This window comes from Bos taurus, chromosome 2 (genome assembly GCF_002263795.3).
Source record: "Bos taurus isolate L1 Dominette 01449 registration number 42190680 breed Hereford chromosome 2, ARS-UCD2.0, whole genome shotgun sequence".
In the NCBI taxonomy this organism is placed as follows: domain Eukaryota; kingdom Metazoa; phylum Chordata; class Mammalia; order Artiodactyla; family Bovidae; genus Bos; species Bos taurus.
Window position 1 is genome coordinate 131,055,308 of NC_037329.1, and position 24,019 is coordinate 131,079,326.

Genomic DNA, 24,019 nt, shown 5'->3' on the forward strand with positions numbered 1-24,019 from the left:
GTAAATTTCAGGAAAGTGTGAAATTGGTCAAAATGGGCTTTTGAGTTGAATTGTCTATCCCTCAGATCTCATCAGAAATAGTATCATAATACAAATACATAAATTCAACCTCTGTATGTTTTCTTCTATGTTTTATGCTGGGACTCACTGGAGATCTTTGTAAGTAATCAAAGCTGGCCCTTTATCTTTAATTTTGGCTTTTATGGAACTCTGGGGCTCCGTTTTCCCAAATTAAAACTCATTTTGAGGTGTCTGGCTGTATCTTAATTTTTCCAACTTTGGAATCGATACATTTGACTCTGGTGCACTTCATCCTAGAAGTTGCTTAACATAACTTAATTTCTTGAAATACATAATATGGATTTGTGTGGGGAAATCAACTACCTTTTAATCAATGTCAGTATCATCTTGGATGAAGAAAAGTTCCGGTGTTTAAACAGACTTGTGCAGTTGTAGCTGAGTGAGGTTAATTTTTTAACTTAAGACCTAGTCAGACTTCTCATTTTAACTTTCAGTTGTGTATCACACATGGATGATAAGTGTTTATGAAAATCACTATGGGAGTGAGGCTATGTGATTTGCGAGCTAGCTTCGAGTGTGGCTTGTCACCAAGCTTGGGTGTCCTGATCAGAGCTCTGCTGTGCTATCAAGCAAGACACTTCTCTCTGTGGAAGCCTCTTTTGTAGAATGTGGTTAATAATACCAGCCGATCTTACAGGGCCCCATGCACAGCTCCTGGAACTCAGTTGAGGGGTAGTTAAACGGTGCTTTGTGCTGTACTCATCAGACATCTTCCCTGAACAATGAGTCTTCTTGATTCTCCTAACTTTGGAAAGAGTTTGCATTGTCTTTTGAGGAAAATGAATGTCATTCAGTCAGAAGGCTATAAAAATACATAGGCTCTTTCCCTTGCTTTCTTCCTCAGAGCCCTATGAATTCGTCTCTCTCGAGTGGCTGCAGAAGTGGTTGGATGAGTCAACACCTACCAAACCTATTGATAATCATGCTTGCCTGTGTTCCCACGACAAGCTTCATCCTGATAAAATATCGATTATGAAGAGAATATCTGAATATGCGGCTGACATTTTCTACAGTAGATATGGAGGAGGACCAAGACTAACTGGTAATTCAAGCTGTCTTCTCTACTTAAAAAGGAGCGCTGCATTAAGCCGTCATCATGATCTTTTTAAGCGTTTGTCTGTTTTCGGTGCTGGTCTCAGTTGTGGATGTGGGAGCGTCACTGCTCCTCCTGTGGTCTCCATGATCATTTGACTCAAACTATGCTTAGACCTCATCTCCCGTGTACTTTGCAAAAAGGATCTGCTGCCTCAAGTATAAGTTAAGAAGCATTATACATGGTATATTTACGACATTAGAAAAGAAACTGATACTGCTTATTCAGTTTTGTTTTGTTTTCTGACAAGGCAGACAAAACAGGATACATTTGAGAAAGCCATCTAGTAGTGTTTTGTTATTTTATTCAGTACCCTTCACAGTATTGGTCTGGTTGATACCCACATGAAGGTCTTAAACAATTAACGTGACATTTAGAGTTGTCAGATACATTGATCACTCTCCCCTCATTTACAGCCTCCATTATTTGATGGTGGTCTGGCAAAACTTGCATCAAAATCTTGTAAAAGGTTTTACTTTGTGGCACAGACAGTCAAAGCACAGTATAACGTTTTATAACCGATGGTTCCTTATGCAGGATAGCCCTATTGCTGTCTTGATGTTTATGTCACCAAAATAATTTAGGACGCATACCAGGTTGCTGAATCGTCTGAATTAGTGACTTTGGGTTCACATTCTTCCTTGCTTCATGAAGTGCTGAAACCATTTCCATCACAGAAAACCTGTCTGAATACGCTGTCTTTTCTTCGGCTCTCTGTCTCAGTGAAAGCCCTGTGTAAGGAGTGTGTAGTAGAACGTTGCCGTGTGCTGCGTCTGAAGAACCAACTAAACGAAGATTATAAAACTGTAAATAATCTGCTTAAAGCAACAGTGAAGAGGTATGTTAACATGGTGTATATTGTTTCATAGGCTAAAAACCAAGTAGCTTATCATTTATGAATAATAGAGACTTGGGATCTTCGGAAGAAAGAAGGTAATGAGTGATCAGGCATGCCAGATTAAATTTCGCAGTGATCGCCGCTGAGGCAAAGATAGAGCTGGGTGGCAGCCCTCCTGGCTGTATTCCATCCATTATAAAAGGTGGAAGCAGAGGTGTGGGTCTGAGGCCTAAACAACCCAAGGCCCGGTGCTCGCCTTTGTCATGGAATCAGGAAATGCTAATGTTGGAAAACCATTCTAGCTGGCCTTAGGGTGTCCCCTTGAGAGAGGCTGAAGTAAGAATGTTAACAAACTGCACATCTGATTACCTGTAATTTAGTAGTGAGGAGTAAAAATGGCCAAAATAGGTTAAAAAAGTATAAATGCACAGAAGCAAATATTGAACTTTTGATTCAGTTTTGTTGTGATCTTTATAAGGAAAGGAGGGAGAAGGATATTAAGAACGTTGCCTGCATAATTTTGCATTCTCTCTTTATTCCACAGCAGTGATGGATTTTGGGTGGGGAAGTCCTCCTTACGCAGTTGGCGCCAGCTGGCTCTTGAACAGCTTGATGAGCAAGATGGCGATGCAGACCAAAGCAACGGGAAAATGAATGGCAACACCTTGAATAAAGGTACTGTTTATCAATAAAACCTGTTTGTAGGTGGCTGTGAATTATACCACAATTGTAAGCACTTGTTTGTGGTAAAATTGTTTTGGGGCTTCCCTGATGACAGTCAAGAATATGCCTGCAATACAGGAGACCTGGGTTTGATCCCTGGGTCAGAGAGATCCCCTGGAGAAGGGAATGGCTACCCACACCAGTATTCTTGCCTGGAGAATCGCATGGACAGAGGAGCCTGGCAGACTATGCAGTCCATGGGGTCGCAAAGAGTCAGACACGACTGAGCGACTAACACTTACACCTTCAAAATTGTTTCAATTCCTTCCATGTAATGCCTAAAGCGCTCAAAAATGTCTCAGAACAAGTAAAAGATTGTAAGCTATTTAAAGTGAGCAAGGGGCACTCCTCATAACCTGACCTGCTGTGGGCTCTGGGTCTCTCTAATTAGTCCCAAGAAAAATTATTTTAAATTTTGCTCCAGCTAAAGTTTTTAAGAACAGTCTGTTGCAAATTGCCCAATGTATAGTTTATTAGCCATACTGGAAGACTGGGTGTGTTAAGTGATTGACCTTGAACTTCTGCATTTTTCATCCAGGAGAAAATGCAGGTTTTGAATAGCATTTTACTTATAAATTCTTTGGATATTTCTGAAGTTATGCTTGTAAATAGGAAAATACATTAATGTCAGTCAATGACTCAGTTTAATTTTGTAATCAGTATTTTATAAGATATGGGGAGTTAAGGCATTAAAACCTTTTAACTTTAAAATAGAAATTGTTTGAACAGTTTATTAATTGAGAGATACAATTAGTGATCCATAAGAAATTATTTCATTTAACTTTTATCTCCAGATATTAGTATTTATCTACATATATTTTTATTTATTTTTACCTACATATATTTTTATTGTTTTAATATTCTTAATCTTTTACTGAATTATTCTGTATTTACTGCATTTGAATATTTGTGTCATTTTATTTGGTATGGGACTTCTCATGTCACTGCCTTTTCTTTTTAAGAATATAAAAACAGTAGAAAGGGAAAATAACTCAGTCTTACCCGACTCTTTGCGACCCCATGTAGTCCATGGAATTTTCCAGGCCAGAATACTAGAGTGGGTAGCCTTTCTCTTTTCCAGGAGATCTTCCCTACCCAGGGATCGAACCCGGGTCTCCCACATTGCAAGTGGATTCTTTACCAGCTGAGCCACAAGGGAAGCCCAGGAATTCTGGAGTGGGTAGCCTATCCCTTCTCCAGCAGATCTTCCCGACCCAGGAATCAACCCGGGGTCTCCTGTATTGCAGGCGGGTTATTTACCAATTGAGCTATCAGGGAAGCCCAAAGCCACTATTAATTTTAAACTGTGATTTTTTTTTTTAATATTTAAAAATTTGAAGGAGTGTTTTTCTTTTGGTCAGTGTATTTTATTGTGCTGTATACTTCATGAAGTTAACATTAGTTTCAATTTTATTTTGTATTGTTTTTGAAAAGATAGTTTTAAATATAGTTAATGTATTATAACAATTATATATCGTATATGACTTTTACATTGTATGTCACTGTGCTGTATACTTGAAACTTCCATAAAGTTGTACATCAACTACTTCATTAAAAACAAAGATCGAAAACATTACTTTTAATGTGTCATGTGACCCAGGGTATTAACTATCTTGTGTTCTTTCAAGCCTTTTTATATGTATCAGCGATCTTTCCTTTTTTTTTTTTTTTTCCTTTTTTTTCCACATTAAAGTATATTTGACTTGCTGTCTTGTGTTAGTTTCTTGGGTACAGCAGAGTGATTCAGTCACACACATGCAGCATTCTTCCTCATATTATTTTCCATGGCGGTTCATCCCAGGATGTTGAGTATAGTTCCCTGTACTGAACAGTAGGAACTAGTTGGTTATCCATTTCACATACATAAGCTTGGTCTGATAATCCCAAACGCCGAGCCCCGTGCCCCTCCCACCTTTCTTCCCTTGGGCAGCCGCCATGTGTTCTCTAGGTCCCTAATTCCCTTTCCGTTTCATGCATTGGTGTCCCCTTTGGGGCTCCAGCGAACCTTCATTTTAAGTAAAGTTTGATGCCATAATAGAAAATGCCTTGGTGTCCTAGATTGAAAACATCTTCATGTTGCTTTCAGAGTAATAAAATGCTTCTCATCTCCCCCTTCCTCCATTCAAAGATTTTAAAAGCTTGAAGCGAGGTAGAAGTAACAAAGTCTTTCTACCAGATATCCCTGTAAATAGTGGGTTTTCAGAATGATGCTTCCATTGGCACAGTTGTGGATCTTACTTTACAAAGACATTCAGTGTTTTAAAATCTAGCGACTAAATTTCATTGAATGCATATATTTATACATTGAATATATATGTGTATATATAAAATATACATTGCATGTGTATATATAAGTTGAACGTAATATACATTGAATATGTAGTATATATTGAATGTATATATGTAATATACATTGAATGTGTGTGTGTATATATATATAGAATGTATATATTTATTTAACTTATTTCAGCTTTTTACAATTAGTTTGTAAACACAGATGCAGTACCTGCTTCTCTGCCTAATTTCCACAGTGTGTGACCCAGATTGAGAAACAGACAGGAGAGTTACCTGGTCACGTGTTTTTGCCCATTTTTCCACTTGAACCTTTTTTTTTTTTTCCTACTTGACCTTTTTAATGACTAATTAATAAATTTTAATTTATTAATTTAATTTTAAGTAAATGTTCTTTATATATGTTAAGTGTATCAAAAGTGTGTTGTGTGCTTAACCTGGAAAATCCATGCACCACTATTCTGTAATCCGTTGGTCTTAGGACTTGTCTTACGTGATCCTGTTCCCTGGTACACACAGCTACAAATTGACAGTTGGGACAGTGTTGACAAGTGGGCAGAGCAGCCATTGTAAGAGAACTGGCAACAGGAAAATGAGTGTTTTAATTATGTGTATTTAGCATCAAAGGTTGAATCCTTATTTCGTTAGCCTTCTAAAGCTTTGTCTCGTTGCCCTAAAGAATCGATGGATGAAAGTAACATGACATGTATATGATTGTCCTGGTTTATGACACAGTATTCTACGTACGTAGATTAGAATTAATGGAAAGACAGATGAACTGTTTTTCAGTTTGAAAAAAAATGCATATTACATAACCCAAATCTTTAAAAAGTAAAACTGCCATTCAGAAATTGTTCTTTCCTTTTAAGGGAAAGATGAAACACTTCTTAGCTCAACTGTCAGAATCAGCCGGGTCTGATTTTAGAATGTTTTAAAGTTTTCTGTTTGAAGCTGTGTAGAGTAGTGTCTTCGCTCCTTTTAACTTTAAATGTAGCAGCTAGAGGAGTTACTCTGTGTATGTCTTTTGATTAGATGAATCAAAGGAAGAAAGAAAGGAGGACGAGGAGGAATTGAATTTCAATGAAGACATTCTGTGCCCACATGGTAAGCCAAAGTGTCAGACTTCCTCTGTTAGTGTTTAGCATATCATAAATATTTTGTTAACAATATTTCCTGCTCAGAGATTAGGCCCTGATGTGGAAGGCATGGCAGAGTTAGTGGCTTTCTGAACTGGCCGTGACCTGGTGGTTCTGTTCTTGCTCTCTCTTCAGCGGCTAGCTTCTGTGGCCTGCCTTCACGCCAGTGCCTCTCACACCTTTTCCTTTCTCCTCACAAGAAAAATTGTAAATAATACAAGATAGAATTTCCCTGTATTTTAGAGGGGAAAATTTGTCACTTGTCACATTGAAGGGCTTTCTGAGCTTGAAGGAGGATTTCAGTTATTTCCCATTTCTGTGTCTATGTCATTATCCAGATGTGAACACTTTGAAGGCAGCATTTTTATTTTCTCCTCATGACTGTTTCTGGTTTAGTGTCTTAGACATTGATTGGCTAGCTACTGCGTACTATGTATACTCTCGGTTTCCCAGTCTTTATTAATCCTGTGCATTTGTTCATGTATGTATTTGGTTTTAGTGAGAGCCCACTTGTAATAGATGAGTTTGTTTGATTTTTCTTTGGAGAGGGACTCCTTGTATATACCGTATGGTTTCCCATTGTCAGCACTCTGAAAGCCAGAAAGGTATCTCCTTCTCCAAGCCTTCTACTGAATGGGTTCCCCACTGACTCTCCCTTCCTTCTTTCCTCTCCCCCTCCCTCCCTCCCCTGGGAAAAACTGGCCGCAGAGACACTCGGATGTCAGTGGTGAATCTCTTAACCCCTGTTGGCATTTCTGGTTATGTGCTAACATATTGAGAATACTCCGAATTCTTTTTTTTGATTGACGTATAGTTAATTTATTGTGTTGTTACTTTTATGTGTACAGCAAACTGGTTCTGCATATGTGAACATGCCCATATATATTCTTTTTCATTATGGGTTACTGTAAGACACTGAGTATAGTTCCCTGCGCTTACTGTTTATCCAGTTTATATGTAGTAGCATGTATTGCTGGTCTCAAACTCCTTATTTATCCTCCCTCTGCCCTCCCCTTTGGTAACCAGAAGTTTTATTGCCTGTGTCTGTGAGTCTGTTTGTTAAATAAGTTGGTTGTGTATTTTTTATATTCCACATGAGTGGTATCATAATACCTGTCCATCTGACTCCCTTAATACGACAACCTCTGGGCCCATCTGTGTTGCTACGATGGCCTTATTTCACTCTTCATGTTTGGCTGTGCTGGGTCTTCATTGCGGCGCTCAGGCTCCCATTGCAGTGGCTTGTGTCCTTGGGAGCACAGGCTGTGGGCGCACGGGCTTCCGTAGTTGTGGCTCTCAGGCTCTAGATCGCAGGCCCAGTAGTTTTGGCGAGTGGGCTTTGTTGCTCCAAGGCACATGGAATCTTCCTGGACCAGGGATCGAACCCGCGTCTCCCGCACTGGCGGTGGATTCTGATCCACTGCACCATCAGAGAAGGCCTGTTTCATCTTTTTTTTATGACTGGGACGAATCAATTCCTTATATTAGTTCTTCATTGCCTCATTAGGAACCCATACTTGATGCCTAACCCTTGCCCTCATTCACACCTTATTTTTTCTCTTTTGATTGCACTGCACAGCGTGCACAGTCTTAGTTCCCCGACCAAGGATCAAACCCTTGCCCCCTGCATTGAACTCGCAAAGTCTTAATCAGTGGACAGCCAGGGAAGTCCCTAAATCAGTGATTTTGTTAATGAAGAGTCCTTGGTGATGGTGATAGTAGTTGTCACATGAGTGCCACTTCATGCCTTTCTAGACACAAACTCACTGCCTCCCATGCAGGAGATGCAGGTGCGTTCCCTGGGTCTGAAAGATCCCCTGGAGGAAGAAATGGCAACCCACTCCAGTATTCTTGCCTGGGGAATTGCGTGGACAGAGGAGCCTGGCAGGTTACAGTGCATGAGGTGGCAAAGAGTCGGACACAGTTGATGCGTTACTAGAGCACAGTAGGAACACAAGTTTGAAGGCAGATGTGTAACCCTGAATGGCAGACAGATTAAGTAAGCCCTAGAGGAAGGTGATGCGAACAGCCAGGAGTAAATTAGCTTTTCTCCTGGTGCTTTCATATCAACTCTCTTTTTTTTTTAACCTTTTGCTGTAGAGTTGCACACAGCATAAGTGCTTCCATTTTGAGTGTTGAGGAATCTGTAGTTAAACACTAAGTTTCTGTGCTCGATGCTGCTTAGCAGGGTGAAATGGTGCCAGAACACCGATTGTCTTCCTCCCTCGCGCACTGACATTTGCTCTCAGCCCACCTCTCTCATCTTGTCATTTCAGTTTTACAGCTTTGACTAGGAAGCATGGCAGAGCTGCGTGTGATTTCAGGACCTGTGCCATGCCCCTCAGCTTGTCAGAAACGGTACATGAGCTTTTTTTTTTTGGATCTTCTAGCTTGTTCTGCAGCCCAGTGCCATTTGGTTGCTGCACCTTGTTATCTCGAGTTTAAAAAGCACCGTCTCAGTTCTTGCTTTTGTGGATAGCACCTCTCAGTGTACCATGTCCGTGGCAGCAGGTTTTTCAGCTGCAGGATGTGGCACCTTACTGAGAACCCACCCCTCAGTGGAGTTACATTTAGGCTTGTTTCTGAGCTGTGGTCATGGTCGTCGTAGCACTGAAGCAGTAAGATGATGGTTGGGCATTTGTTGAGTGTTGTGCCCAGGAGTTTTCTAAGTGTGTAGATATTCACTCACTGCTGGATTATTATTATACTGCTTCTGCTGATGAATAAGCAAACTGAGGCATAGAGAGGTGAGTCATTCGCTAAAGGTCACCACACTTGATGGTTAGTTTCTCCCTAGTTGTGTAATCAGAAATTCTTTTCCTTTAAAATTTGAAGGACTTAATGGATCTTTCAATGTACTGTTTGTCCAAAGCCCTTCATAGACAGTTTTTGTCCCTTCCACCTCTGGCAGCTAATAAGATCTCTGTCCACAGCCCTGGGACACTTCCCCCTGTGCAGGTCCCATGCGTGTAGCATGTGAGGTGCCCTGCGGACGCCTCACACATGTGCAGTGTGAGGGGCCCCAGGTTTCCTCATTTGGTGTCCCCATGGGGCTCTTTCACTGCAGAATTCTCAATTTCATTATCTCCTCTCAGGCTTCTCAGATTTCTCCATAAGCATCTTTCCTCCTTCTGCCTGGAAACTGCAGAGCCGACTGTCACCTCAGGGTTACAGAGAAGAGGGCTTGGAACCTCTGCCTTCTGTATGAAGCCTTCACTCAGCCGCATGCACCTCAGTGTGCTGCCTCACGTCTCCGCTTTGCGTCCCCAGAGGCCCCTGGTTTTGTGCCATCAGAGCAGCTTGTGTCTTTTGTGGGTAGAGGCGGGCAGGTATCTGTAGAACGTATAGAAGAGGGAGCCAGAATTTTAACCGTCTCTTAAACAGACTGTAATCTGTTCCCTTCCGAGTACCCCAATTTCCTGGGTTTGTGGGGGCAGTTCTGTAGTGTTGTAAATCTATTTGCTTCTTGACTTTCGTCGATTTAGAGTTCATTTTTCTTACATCTCATCCATCCACCTTCTAACCTCCTATAATATCTGTTGCTGTTGCCTCTGTTCTTTTTTATCCTTCATTATGATTTTATGTCTTTCAGTAAAGATCCCTGTTACTGTGGTTTTAATGTCATTTTAAAACATCATTTTTATCTAGAAATCCTTGTTTGAATTTTCATACTCTAAAGCTTGCGTATATTTATCACGGATTTTATGTGAACTAATCACGGATTACATTCTGTTGGGTGGTTTACTGCTGTCTCAGAGTTCAGCATTTACTGCGGATATTCCAAATCCATCAGGCTGTCTTATCCATTTCATTCTACGTTTATTTAACAGTTAACCTTCCTTCTTAACTTACGTTGTTTATTACACTTGTTTACTAAGGAGCTGAGCAGTTTTTTAATTAATCTTTTTTTCTTTTTTAACAAATCCTTAGGATGTTCTGTGACCCAAAATATTAGGGTTTGAACTAGATTTTGTCAGGGAGGAGATTTATCCAGAATCTAAAGTCATTGTTAACTAGATTTCTATTTTTACCAGAAGAATCTTTGGGGATTACATTATCCTGATATGTTTGGTGAATTAAATCTCTCATGACTCGTTTGATCCTTGTATTCAGAGATGTTGCTTACAAAATGAATTTATTTTATTGGCTTTCTCTTAAGATTTAAGAGAGTGTTACATATTGCAGGATACAAGTCTGATTTCTAAAAATTCATGTCTTGAGTAAAAGTTCATTTTTAGGTTAAACAATATCCAGATATATTAAATCATGATATGTTAATATGAACCTAAATTTAGAAGCATAGCTAGGGGTAGAGCAAAGCACTTTATTAACCAATTTCTGACTGTAGTATATTAGAAGACTTTGCTGACTTTTTAAATAAACTTGAGTTATTTTTTTTAATTACCTGAGAAATGCACATGCAACATTATAGCCAGTCATAAAGTAAAAGCACCCTTACCCAAAAGAGAGGCAGTGTAGACTCCAGAGCCTGTGGAATCCTATTTAAAATATGTGTTTGTATTATCGTTTCCTTCATTCTCTCTCCCTTTCTGAACCAGATTTGTTTATACCACATATATGCAGAGGAAGGGTACTTTTAATAAAAAAGAAACCACTTTAAAAAGTGTAATTGCCTTGGAATTATTTTTAAATTAGTTATAGAAGTCTGCTTTAATCTTTTTTATAGCTGTATTATATTTCACCATAAAGGTGTACTAAATTGAAATCTGATTATCCAGTTAGTGTTTAAAATAATAATAATAAATTCCATAAAAGAAAAAAATAATAAAACAATTAAATTTAAAAATAATAATAAATTCCATAATTCTGTCTGAGGGTAAGCATTTTAAAGTAAGTTTTCATAACCTCAGAGGAAAAATTTGTTAACCTACTCTTCAGAAATAAAGTTAATTTTTACGTTGTGACCTATTTTCTCTAGTAGTAAATATATTAAAGCAGTGTAATCTTTTCTTAGGATTAATCAGAGCTCACTAAGAGGAAGTGATGCGTGGAAGTTAAGAAGATGAATTTTGAGGCATTAGAAACTATGGAGTTTAGATGAGACAGATCTGGTTTTTATATCCCAGCTTTGTTATTCACCAATTGTGGTGACCCTTAGTGTATTAATTTCTCTGATTCTTTATTATGGAAAATACATAAAGCAAAAGAATTAAGATAGTGCATTTAGAAAGCCCTTGGCTTTCTAACTCTTATTAAACTTGTAGGTATCTTGCCAGTGGCAGTAGAAACACAGTTTCCTTTGGAACCTTAAAGAATTTTTTTGGGTAATGAACCAAAAAGGTCCATGTATGCACTTCACTGTCTGCTGGGAACAGCTGAAGCAGCAGAACTAGACCCACAGAACGAATGAGGGATAGAGTGGGGAGAACGGCCCTGGAATGCTGGAAGCGTCCATGTGAGCAGTAGATCGAGGCAGGCTGATGAGGCTCAGGGTCACTGCCGTGTGGATGTTGCTGTGATCTGAGGAAGGGAAGGTGCTCTGCTTATTTCTCCTCTTCTCGGTTTCTAAAGATCCGCAGGATTCAGGTGTTTGCAGTAGTAACAGCGAAGCAACTGGGTATTGACTGGAGAGGGTCTTCCAGCTTAACAGTAGATGGCTTCACTATTTAACTGTCAGGGTCACACAACATTGAAAACAGCATTTTGGTTCAGGGTGAATTTAGTAAAGTAATAAGACAAAATGGGAGAAAATGCGTTCTGCAGGAAATTGTGCTGTTTGAATGCAGGTGGAGATGAAATGCTGTTGGACAGCCTCCACAGTGGCACCCCAGAACCTCTGGAAGCCCTTTTATTGCTTCCTTCACTGGCAGGAAGAAAGACCTAGATTAAGGACAAAGGAATGGCTAGCTCCTTTAGAATTAGATGAAACTAAAAATTTAGAGATTTTGAAATTGGAGAGAGAGAAAAAATTACAGCACTTTGGAACAGAAGGATAAGAAGCGCTACAAATTTGTATTAAGTAGATTTTTGCAGGGTATATATTAACTTTTTTTTCAAACTCCCCCCCGCCCCTTTTTTTTCTTTTTGACCTAGGCGAGTTATGCATATCAGAAAATGAAAGAAGGCTTGTTTCTAAAGAGGCTTGGAGCAAACTGCAGCAGTACTTTCCAAAGGCTCCCGAATTTCCAAGTTACAAAGAGTGCTGTTCGCAGTGCAAGGTGCATGCCGCCCGCGGTCCTGACAGCTGTGGAAGTCACGTGTCTCCTCCCTGGATTGATTTTCCAGGAGAACTGACATTGCACTTTGAGTGGAGGTGTGGGGAGGCGGCAGGTCCTGTGCTGTCAGCTGGAGATGGTTGATCGCTTCCTGCTTGGTTCTCTTTCAGATTTTAGAAAGAGAAGGGGAAGAAAATGAAGCCTTACATAAGATGATTGCAAATGAGCAGAAAACTTCTCTTCCAAATTTGTTCCAGGACAAAAACAGACCGTGTCTCAGTAACTGGCCAGAGGTATAATGATTCCCACAAAGGGGCAGAGTCCATCTCATCTGTGTAAGGCCCTTGCCAAGTTGCTGAGTGAACAGTGCTTTCAGAATAATGAGATCGTCTCCATTTCTCACATTTGCATAGTTTTCTAAGCTGGAGGATTCGACTCTTCCTCGTGGTTGCTTGGTAGAGGGTTCTATTTCCATTTTATTTACGAGACTTTAAGGGGCAAACCCACAGTTATATGGAGACATTTTCTGTATAGGATTTAGGTTAAGAATGCAGTGAATTAAGAGATACTTGTGTCTGATTTTTCTGTTCCAGGAAACAGATGTGCTCTACATTGTGTCCCAGTTCTTTGTAGAAGAGTGGCGAAAATTTGTCAGGTAGATACCAAAGGTTACCTATTTCCCTTTTTTTATTTTTGATTACAGTATTTTTAATTCATGAGTTATAATCATGGTACCTTACCTTTTACTATAATTGCCTATACTGAAAGCTTTCTTTCCTGAGAATTTAAATGAATAATCCTAAGAAGTACATTTAATTATTAATATCCTTGAAAAATGTCTGTAATTTTAAAATAATCATAAAAAATGCTCTCTTCAGTCATGCCATAGTGAAGTATATTGATCGTCCTTTGCTCATTTGAGTAGGAAACCTACCAGGTGCAGTCCTGTGTCATCGGTCGGAAACAGCGCTCTCCTGTGTCCCCACGGGGGCCTCATGTTTACATTTGCTTCCATGACCAAAGAAGATTCTAAACTGTGAGTTTCTTCTCTTCATGCGATGTTTGTTTCTGATGATTAATAGAATGTGTTTAGGAAATGTCTCGTCTGACATAGTCTATTTTAAGAACTAATCTTTTCTTGAATTGTGGGGTTATTTCCTCTGGTATAACCAGAGGTTGGCTTGTCTTTTTTTTTTTTTAAAGACTGCTTCTTGTGCTCGCTTTGGCAGCACATAGACTAGAAAAAAAGACTGCTTTTCCATAAAAGTCGGGAGGCTGCCTGAGGCTACTTGCCCTTACTTCTCCCCTCTCCTTCCTGAGCCCTGCTTTCTCCTTAGAAATTGCTGGGACCCAGGACAGTGTCTCTAGGTCACGTCCTTACCCTTTGTAGCTAACTTCTTTGCTCAACTTTGGCTTTTGAGGTTTAGCCCTGTTGATTCGTGTGACTCCAGTATATTTACTTTCATTGCTTTTTTTCATACAAAAGAAAGTTAGAGCATTCTTTTATTTGAAAAACTACCATTGCTGTTGGTGTAGCTTTTCCTTCTCAATTTCTTTGTATTGAATAGTGGTTTGGATAGTTTTGGTTTACAGATGGATTCTGTCCTTGTGTCTTAACGCATGTTGTGTTTTTTTGCACAGTATAGCTCTCATATGGCCCAGTGAGTGGCAGATGATACAAAAGCTCTTTGTTGTGGATCATGTAATTAAAATCACGAGAACTGAAGGAGGAGATGCACACCCTTCAGAAACACAGTATATTTCTGAGCCTAGTAAGTATTCATATCACTCTTGGTTTATGTAGTTAAAAGTCACAATTTTAACGGGGAGGCAAAGAGTATGCCAGTATTGTATTCTTTACTTAAAGATCTCGTGGTGGTCCATTCTATATTCCTTAGATGGAAAGTATCATATAATGACCATACAAATATTTTTGACAGTAAAAATGTACTTATTTGCATATAATAAAATATAGCCATTAAAAAATAAGAGTAGTAGTTTGCTAAATACTCTCTGGTAACTTTGAAATGTTCCTTTAGATCTTTCATTCTTTTGGTAGTAATTCCTCAGCTACTGGTATTTTCTGGTTTTACCTTTTTTTAAAAAAAACTTTTTTTCTTCTTAGAACTCTGTCCAGAATGTCGAGAAGGCTTATTGTGTCAACAGCAGAGGGACCTGCGTGAATACACTCAAGCTACCATCTATGTCCATAAAGTTGTGGATAATAAGAAGGTACCAGTCCCTCTTGTGGCCATAACTAGTAATAATCAAGCTTGCTTTTTGACTTGTTTGATTTTCACTGAATATTGCCTGGAGTTCCTTTGAAGGGTGGAGCCATTGAACTGGAATGGAAAAGGAATCGTTACATAAATTTATGTGGATCTGTTGTTCGATCACTAAGTCATGTTCAACTTTTTGTGGCCCCATGGACTGCAGCACGCCAGGCTTCCCTGTCCTTCACTATCTCCTAGAGTTTGCTCAAACCCATATCCATTGATTAGGTGATGCCATCCAACCATCTCATCCTGTCGTCCCTTTCTCCTCCTGCCCTTAATCTTTCCCTGCATCAGGGTCTTTTCCAATGAGTCGGCTCTTAGCATCAGGTGGGCAAAGTATTGGAGCTTTAGCATCAGTCCTTCCAGTGAATATTCAGGATTGATTTCCTTTAGGGTTGACAGGTTTGATCTCTTTGCAGTCCAAGGGACTCTCAAGAGTCTTCTTCAGCACCACAATTCAAAAACATCAGTTCTTCTTTATGATCCAACTCTCAAATCTATACATGACTACTGGAAAAAACCATAGCTTTGACTATATGGATCTTTGTTGGCAAAGTGATGTCTCTGCTTTTTAATACAGTGTCTAGGTTTGCCATAGCTTTTCTTCCAAGGACCCAGTGTCTTTTAATTTCATGGCTGCAGTCACCATCTGCAGTGATTCTGGAGCCCAAGAAAATAAAATCTGTTACTGTTTCCACATTTTCCCCATCTGTTTGCCATGAAGTGATGGGACCAGATGCCATGATCTTTGTTTTCTGAATGTTGAGTTTTAAGCCAGTTTTTTCACTCTCCTCTTTCATTCTCATCAAGAGGTTCTGTAGTTCCTCTTTGCTTTCTGCCTTTAGAGTGGTATCATCTGCGTATCTGAGGTTGTGGTTGTTTCTCTCGGCAGTCTTGATTCCAGCTTGTGATTCATCCAGCCCAGCATTTCCATGATGTACTCTGCATATAAGTTAAATAAGCAGGGTGACAGTACACAGCTTTGACGTACTCCTTTCTCAATTCTGAACCATTCTGTTGTTCCATATCCTGTTCTAACTGTTGCTTCTTTTCCTGCATACAAGTTTGTCAAGAGGTGGGTAAGTGATCTGGTATTCCCATCTCCTGAAGAATTGTCCACAGTTTGTTGTGATCCACAAGGTCAAAGGTGTAGTCAGTAAAACAGTGTGGTGTAGTCAGTAAAACAGAAGTGGATGTTTTTCTGGAAGTCTCACTTTTTATTTGATCCAGCGGATGTTGGCAATTTGATCTATGGTTCCTCTGCCTTTTCTAAATCCAGCTTGTACATCTGAAAGTTCTCGGTTCATATACTTTGAAGCCTAGCTTGAAGGATTTTGAACATTACCTTGCTAGTGTGTGAAATGAGTTCAGTGTACAGTAATTTGGACATTCTTTGTCATTACTTTTCATTGGAAATGAAATAAAAACTGACCTTTTCCAGTCCTGTGGCCACTGCTGAAGTGAAATGAAGTAAAGTTGCTCAATTGTGTTGGACTCTTTGCAGTCCTGTGGACTGTAGCCTACCAAGTTCCTTTATCCATGGGATTTTCCAGGCAAGAATGCTGGAGCGGGTTGGCATTTCCTTCTCCAGAGGATCTTCCTGACCCAGGGATCGAATGCAGGTCTCCCTCATTGTAGGCAGATGCTTTACTGTCTAAGCCACCAGGGAAGTTTACTGGCATATTGTGTGCAGCACTTTAACAGCAGCATCTTTTAGGATTTTAAATAGCTCAGCTGGAGTTCCATCACCTTCTCTAGCTTTGTTCATAGTAATGCTTCCTAAGGTCCACTTGACTTCACACTCCAGGGTATCTGGCTCTAAGTGAGTGACCACACCATCATGGTTATCCAGAACATTAAAAATTTTTTAAAGTTCTTTTGTGTATTCTTGCCATCTCTTCTTAATCTCTTCTGCTTCTGTTAAGTCCTTGGCCTTTTATGTCCCTTATTGTGCCCATCTTTGCTTGAAATCTTCCCTTGGTATCTCTAGTCTTTCCCATTCTATTGTTTTCTTCTATTTGTTTGCAGTGTTCACTTAAGAAGACTTTTCTTATGTAGGTCTGAAGTGAAGTGAAAGTCACTCAGTCGTGTCCAGCTCTTTGTGACCCCATGGGCCCAGTCCATGGAATTCTCCAGGCCAGAATACTGGAGTGGGTAGCCAGCCATTCCCTTCTCCAGGGGATTTTCCCGACCCAGGGATCGAACCCAGGTCTCCCGCATTGTGGGTGGATTCTTTACCAGCTGAGCCACAAGGGAAGCCTTATGTGGGTCTAGTCAGTTGTTGATTTCGATGTACAATATTGATTGAATGCCAGCTGTGTGCTAGGAACTGTCTTGGGATACAGCTGGTGCAGAAGACCACTGTACCTACCTTCGAGAGTATTTGTACCTAGTGAGGTAGATCAAGAATAAGCTGTGTAAGATGATTTCATATAAGAACAAGCATGTTGAAGGAAGTCTTGCAGAGGAGAGCATTTGACTGACAGAGGCGGAGGTGCCCTGTTAAATAGGGAGGGGGTGGGCTAGGTGCCTTGGAGGAGGAGTTGTTTTACCTGAGCACTAGCTGTCAGAGACCCTGCCTGTGACGTGGAGGCCAGGTGGGAGCGTAAGCCTGGCGCCCTCGAAGTAGAGTCAGCGTTGTCTAGAGCAGCACTGCCCAGTGGATGCTTCTGCGGTGGCGGAGGTGTTTTTATCTGCATCGTAGCCACCAGCCACCCTTGACTGTGGAGCATCTGAAATGCGACTGGGCTGACTTGAGGAACCAGGTTTTTATGTAGTTTTAACTTCAGCAGACCTGTGTCACCTCTCACTCCCATAGTGGGCGGCACTGATCTAAAGAGAAGTTTCTCCCAAGGAGGAGTCAAATTTTAATTGAATTTTGTACATCATACCAGGGATTTGGGATCTTTGTTCGAAGCCTAGATGTAAGCCACTGAAGCTTCAAGGGAGGTCATGGTGTGATCTCACTTATGCTTTCAAAAAGTCACCCTGGCCATTGTATTTGGAGTTGATATGGACAGAACAGAAATAAGAAAGACCACTGTAGAGCGTCTTGCTTTGGTTGACCTAAAGGGTAGGTGAAACATAGATTTGGGTATATTTTGGGAGCACGGTGTTACTGTGGACTGTTTTTGGAGCATTTTCACTATATTAAGTATGGCTCTTAGGTAGATCCTGACCCAGTTCTCTGGACACCTCATTAATTTGATTCCAAGGTTTTTGAAGTTGAAGACCACATAGATGCATTATATTTGGTGATATTTGCCAAACTTGACATGAATTTTAGAAGGTTACCTTACAGATTACTCTCTGATGATCTAGGGTTCTGCCTCAGAAGTTGAATTAAGGAGGCCTTATGACCTTGTTTGCTGGGAAAGTGGATGAGTAAAAATGTCTGTTTTTTCCCTAGTGTTCTCTTGTATCTTTTGTACCTCTTAGTCCATGTATATATTGATATCTAGTGTGAAATATCCAATTTAGGAAAAGATGTCTTATTATTTTTTAAGTTCGGTAGTGGTATTTCATCCGTTCTCTTTATCCTGTGTTAGGATAAAACTAACGTGTTCACAGAGCACAGAAAACAAGATTGCCGTCGTGTCTTGATCCTCTGTCTGATCTGTTACCCCACCATTGATGAAGTTGTGCCGTCAAAGCTGCACCGTCTCCATAGCTCGCCTCCCTAGGGTCTGACCTACTTCTCTCTTTTCCTGGCGCATTCAGGTGATGAAGGATTCAGCTCCAGAGCTAAATGTGAGTAGTTCTGAAACAGAGGAGGATAAGGAAGAAGCTAAACTGGATGGAGAAAAAGATCCAGACTTTAATCAAGTATGTGTTGAAGCTGCTTTTCGTTGTCACCCCTCCCACTGCTCTGAAAGCGGTCGCTCCGAGCCCTTGGGCGCCTCGCTGTGGCCTGTGTGCGGTGCTGGTCCTCAGGACCCTTTCCCTTCTTTTCCTCGCTGGCTAGAATGCTGTAGCCGTCCTGATTTCTCATGAGAAGTCATGGACTACGATACGCCAGAATTAATTGCTATTAAAGAAGAAGGGCTAAAATATACTGTAATGATTAAATTTTCACCTGGAAAAAAGACTTTAACCATAATCCTGGTTTGCTGCTTAGTCATGGAATATTTATGTATGAAAAAATTACTAAACTCAACTTCTCTCATTACAAACAAAACACATAATAATAGCCTTTATAACAGTGAAGTTTATAGAAGAGACTTTCAGGTCTCTCAAGGTGTTAGTCAGGTGACTAGAGGCAACCTGAGTCTTTGATTTTTCATTGTGATGACCTTAAATTCTTCTATTAAAATAACCTATTTTGTGGGGTTTTTTTATGGTGTTTCTACCCCTCTTGTTTGGGAGTATGGTTTAATAATCAGTTTGGAATCTGTTCTTTCAGTGAACTTTGTAAATCAGTTTGTAAAGTTTTATATATACAATCCTCTCCCTCTCCCTCTCCCTCTCCCTCTCCCTCTCCCTCTCCCTCTCCCTCTCTCTCTCTCTCTCTCTCTATATATATATAAAATATATTGTTCTTATTTATGTCATTTCAAGCTTTCCTTTTCAGCCCAAGGGTTACTTAGAAGACTTCTAAAAATATTTTCAAGTGATTAGATTTTTGAGAAACTAACTTTTTTGAATAGCTAGTTTTATCCATTGTTGTCATAACCACAGCCGTTTTTAAATTGCTTTCTATACCTCAATTGCACATGGCAACAGATCTCCCCTTTACAAATATGATAGAGAATGTTTGTTGGAGAACATTGTTTTTTATGCCATAGTTATCTTTATACTTTGAATTTTCTTCTGTCTTTCCTCTCATTCTTTGGATGTTGTAATACTCTTGACTGATATTTTAAATATTTCATCTTGCAAAAGAAAGTGTAACCTTCCTTTTGAAAAGAGTAGGTGGTCCGAGAAGAATGTCAAGTGTTTTCGGAATTTCAGACTCCTCAAACCTTTTCTTTGTAATACGTTGCAGTATCTCAATACAAAGCTTCTGTAATTGCTGTTTTAAACCCTGTAATATAAAATGGTGCATTTGTGTTTGTCCTTAATGGACATAAACAAATCCCCTTTCCTCTTTTCTCTAAGCTAGATCAACCCAGTTCCTTTGACTTTGACCTTATCTACCATTTAGGTTAATAATGCACCCAGTATTGGATGTTACTTAGGTAATTGAAAGCGTTCTAAAACCAGTGGACTGGTTTTTGTCAGATAAGTTGGATTTAAATTCTATGGATGTTTTAAAAATATAATTCTGGGAAAGGCTTTTAGACTCATTTAAAAACATATCTTGCCTAATGCTCAGGGCTCTGTTATTTGGTTGTGTTTTATATTTCCAAAGTAAAATTGTAGGTTGTTACAGATATTTTCCCTTATATTTCTAACTGAAATTTAGGTCCTATTTCACAATTGGAAAATACTTGAGTTTGTTTTTTTTTTTTTTTTTAATAGTTGAGCTTGAGAAAAATGTTACCGGCTCCCACATTTTTTTGGTTTTTTTTGAATTGTTGAGACTGAGAAAGCTGTGGCAACTCCCACCTTCAGTGTTTGTTCTGTTGGAACTGCCTGTGTGCCCCTTTAGGTTCACGGTGAGAGCTGACTCGAGCCTCGTGCAGCACCAGCCAGTGGTCTGGCGGCCTCAGCAAATGCTGCTCCGTTCACTTCCTGACCCTCTCTCTGCTTTGTAAATCTCTGGCGCTCCATTGATAATGACTGTGTGGCATCTGTGTCCATAATGACCCCGAAACCGCTCTGATTATGCACAGCTGACACTCGGTGACAACTGTGGAAACCAGAGCCGGAGCCTGGGGGTTTGCCTCATCCAGATTTAATTAAACCCGGGGGAAAGAGTATTTTAAAAATCTTGTTTCATTCCTTCTGTGGCTTGGTTAGCAGAAGAATCTTGTCTTGTCTGGTTGTTAACCTATTCATGAGGCATTATTAGAGTATTTTAGAGAAATATTTGGTTTTCATCTATTATTTTTTTCTTAAAACTAGTACAATATACATTACATATGCCTGTACTTTTTGCTGAACCATCTTTCAATTGTGCGCATCATGGCATTGCACCTCTAAGTTCTTAAACCAGTTCTTGTCAAAAAAGGCAATATCCTGTTTACCTGTAATCAGATTTCTTCAGCTATCCCCAGGGTGCCTTAAACAATTTTTTCTCCTCAAACCAGCATGCAGCCAAGACACACATTGTTTTGTTTCACTTTAGACTTTTTTCCAGAACAGTTACCTGGCCTCTGCCGCCTTTTCTTTTCCTTTTTGACATTGACTAGAGACCAATTCCTTTTCTTGAATTGAGTAGATTGTCTCACATTCTAGATTCAGCCGATTGCCTCCTTATGTTACTCGTTTTAACTTACTTCTGTCCCCTGTATTTTCTGTGATTTGCAAGCTGGATCTAAATATTTGATTAGTTTCAAGTCAAACATTTTTGCAATTTCAAAGGCAAACCTTTGTAAGTTTTTTAAAGTTCTCAGCAGTTTATAGTTAGCGTCTGTGTCATTCACTAAAAGAAGGAAATGTTTAATAACACAGATTAGGATTCAGTGTATCATAACTGTTTTTCCGACTTAAGGTCAAACCTTCCCTTCTGCTTATTTTTTCTTTTTCTGGCCCGCTCCCCCCACCCCACTGCTTTTAAATGTCCTTTTTATAATACATACATTTTTAAATCCTGGAGCTTGTGTGCAGTTCAAGGACTTTAATTTTTTCAGTTTTGGTCTGAGCCTTCTAAGAACCTTCAGTGAGTTCCTACTCACTGTTGAAACTGAATTTCAAATGGTTAACATTCTGATAAACTGCTTTTCCTTGTGTTGTGAAGTTTGAGCGGGGTCATGGTGTGGGTAATTTCATTGCTTTTTTCTGGATCTTTATAGAGCAATGGAGGAACAAAGCGGCAAAAGATCTCCCATCAAAATTATATAGCCTATCAGAAGCAAGTTATTCGGCGGAGTATGCGACACAGAAAAGTTCGTGGTGAAAAAGCTCTTCTCGTTTCTGCTAATCAAACATTGAAAGAATTGAAAATCCAGGTGAGGAAAGTATAACATCTGTTTAATCATGCTCTGAACTTACAGGACCTTCACGAGTTTCTGCTTTGCACCTAAGTATTGAGCTGTTGGGAGAGGGCATTTTTGAGTTTAGAATAATACTTGTTGGGTCCCCAAATTCAAATAACTCTTCCTTTGGAAAGAGCTTCATAGTTTTCCAAAATTAGCCAAGCATCTGTGAAAAGGGAAAGTGGGGGATTCTGAAACCTTGAGCCAGTTCTGAGTAGCTTTCCAGTAATGAGGAGGAATATTGACAGCCATTTAATGGTTCATTTTAGGTCATCCCCAGTCTCTCCCACTGCACCCCTCTTCGCCCCTTGCTTTTGCACATCTACACAGTGGAAGAGAGATGAGAGTGCCTCCTGGCATTGTTTCCTGGTAGGAACGCGAAAGTACTGTAAACGAGGAGCCAATGGTACATCCCAAAACCCAGGAGAGAGAGGCTAATATATTCAAGATGTCCATGAAAGAAAACCTGGCCGCTTATCTGTTCTAGTCACTGATGCAGACCCCAGAGTTGACCCAGTTTCCCTCGTTGCTACTTTGATGTGGCGTAGTTTACTGGTTATGCATTTTGCCTCGTGCTGATATTTATCATTGTAATTGAGCAAAAGTATAGGCTTCCTTTGAGGGTGTTCTTTTCCAGATTGTCCCGGGAACATTACTTCCCTTGGTTGAACCCATGGCTCTGAAAATAAATGTGTTGGCGTAATATCTTTATTCTCTTACTGTAGCTTTTACATCTGAGAAAGCTTGTTTCTATCACCGGCTTTCTGCTTGCCAGTGGTAAACCTCGAAACATTCAAAACCTTTAAATTACAGAAACAGCCCCTGTGGATCAAGACATTGTCAGAGCCCGTGCTGCTTTTATTGTGGACTCGCCCTTTTAAAAGAGTAAATCAAAAGTCAGCAGAAAGAGCCTCCATCCTGGAGCATGTCACCTGCAGACAGTTGTTAGAAGGCAGCAGCTAGCCCCCCGGATGTGCGCGTCCCAGAGGGCTCCTGTACCAGGACCTTCCTCTCCCCTCCCTTCCTTACGTGGAGGACCACTGTGATCCAGTCAGTCAAGAGAAGGGGCAGTGAAGCGTGATCCCCCCTTGGTGCTCCGAGGCGGTGCTTTCACAGCCTCCCAGTAGATGGGGCCTTCTTGCCGCCCTGCCTGAGCGCCGTTCTGGCTGTGGTGGGCGTGCATGTGACCCTCAGCTGGTGGTGGTGGGTGAGTTTTCAAGGACGTAGTGCGTGTTTATATGTTTCATGGCGTCTCTTCCGTAGGGTCGACCACATTTCCAGGTTAATAGGATGGCGACCATACCCATTTATAGTTGCTTAATTCATCTACCTATGAGGCCATAATGTAAATGAAGTACAAATCCATCCCTTTTCTCAAAACATGTTCAGTATTTAATTCTCTTATTCCATTTTCCCAAAGATGGATTTTGAGCGAGTGGTATTGCCTGCCTTAGGAAGGAGGAAATATTCCTAATTTGCTTATTGCATTTCCTCATTTCAGCCAATAAATACACCTGCACACACGCACGTTGTGGCGAGCAGCATGCAGCTGTGGGAACAGAGCTTTCGTTGTTCCTGTTAGGCTTCCCAGAGCCACTGTGCTGCACTCGCTCATCACACAGACCTGTAGAATGGCAGTTCTCCTGAAGCATTCTCCCTGCACCTAGTGGTTCATGAATTGCCATATTGTAGGCCATAGACTTCCATGCCCTCGGCCTGTTCTCTCACTCTGAAGTAGCATTTTCTCCTCACTAGGAAGCACTGTTCGTCTTTGGCAACATCACTTCTGCAAAACCTGTCTTGGCCTTCAGTTATACAGCGTACTCCTCCCTTCTGTGCGCTCTGCCAGCTCTGTGTGGCTTTCTGCCACCATCTCCACCGCTTGGTTTTTTTTCCTCTGGACCTCTCTCTAGTGGGTTTACTACTCACCTTTATAGTTCCAATACCTAGCACAATATTCAACACATGGTGTAATAAATCTTCATTCTGTTCAGTTCAGTTGCTCAGTCACGTCCGACTCTTTGAGACCCCATGGACTGCAGCACGCCAGGCCTCCCTGTCCATCACCAACTCCCGGAGTTTACTCAAACTCAGGTCCATCGAGTTGGTGATGCCATCCAGCCATCTCATCCTCTGTCAGCCCCTTCTCCTCCTGCCTTCAGTCTTTCCCAGCATCGGGGTCTTTTCATTAGTTGTTGAATAACTTGAAATGTCCTTGTCTGTGGGCTGAAAATACAGAGTATGAGCCTCCGCCCCTGAGTGACGGTGCTGGTGTTTAGCGGTATTTGCTGTTGTCCGTTCTCTACCCGAGTGACGGTGCTCGTG

General features: G+C 40.5%; 1 protein-coding gene across 5 annotated transcripts in view; it reads left to right on the forward strand.

Moving 5' to 3' along the window:
• Positions 1-24,019, forward strand: part of USP48 (ubiquitin specific peptidase 48) — a 72,903-nt gene that overhangs the window by 42,134 nt on the left and 6,750 nt on the right. For 2 of the 5 annotated variants that reach the window (XM_003585792.6, XM_005203333.5), the window contains exons 12-23: positions 926-1,123; positions 1,898-2,012; positions 2,557-2,687; positions 6,060-6,131; positions 12,218-12,342; positions 12,510-12,632; positions 12,933-12,994; positions 13,265-13,375; positions 13,981-14,111; positions 14,465-14,571; positions 18,336-18,440; positions 21,512-21,667. In XM_003585792.6, the coding sequence (XP_003585840.2) occupies positions 926-1,123; positions 1,898-2,012; positions 2,557-2,687; positions 6,060-6,131; positions 12,218-12,342; positions 12,510-12,632; positions 12,933-12,994; positions 13,265-13,375; positions 13,981-14,111; positions 14,465-14,571; positions 18,336-18,440; positions 21,512-21,667 (1,436 nt within the window). The remainder of the gene's footprint in view (positions 1-925; positions 1,124-1,897; positions 2,013-2,556; positions 2,688-6,059; positions 6,132-12,217; positions 12,343-12,509; positions 12,633-12,932; positions 12,995-13,264; positions 13,376-13,980; positions 14,112-14,464; positions 14,572-18,335; positions 18,441-21,511; positions 21,668-24,019) is intronic. The other 3 variants (XM_005203334.5, XM_010802657.4, XM_005203335.5) reach the window with 2 other exon arrangements.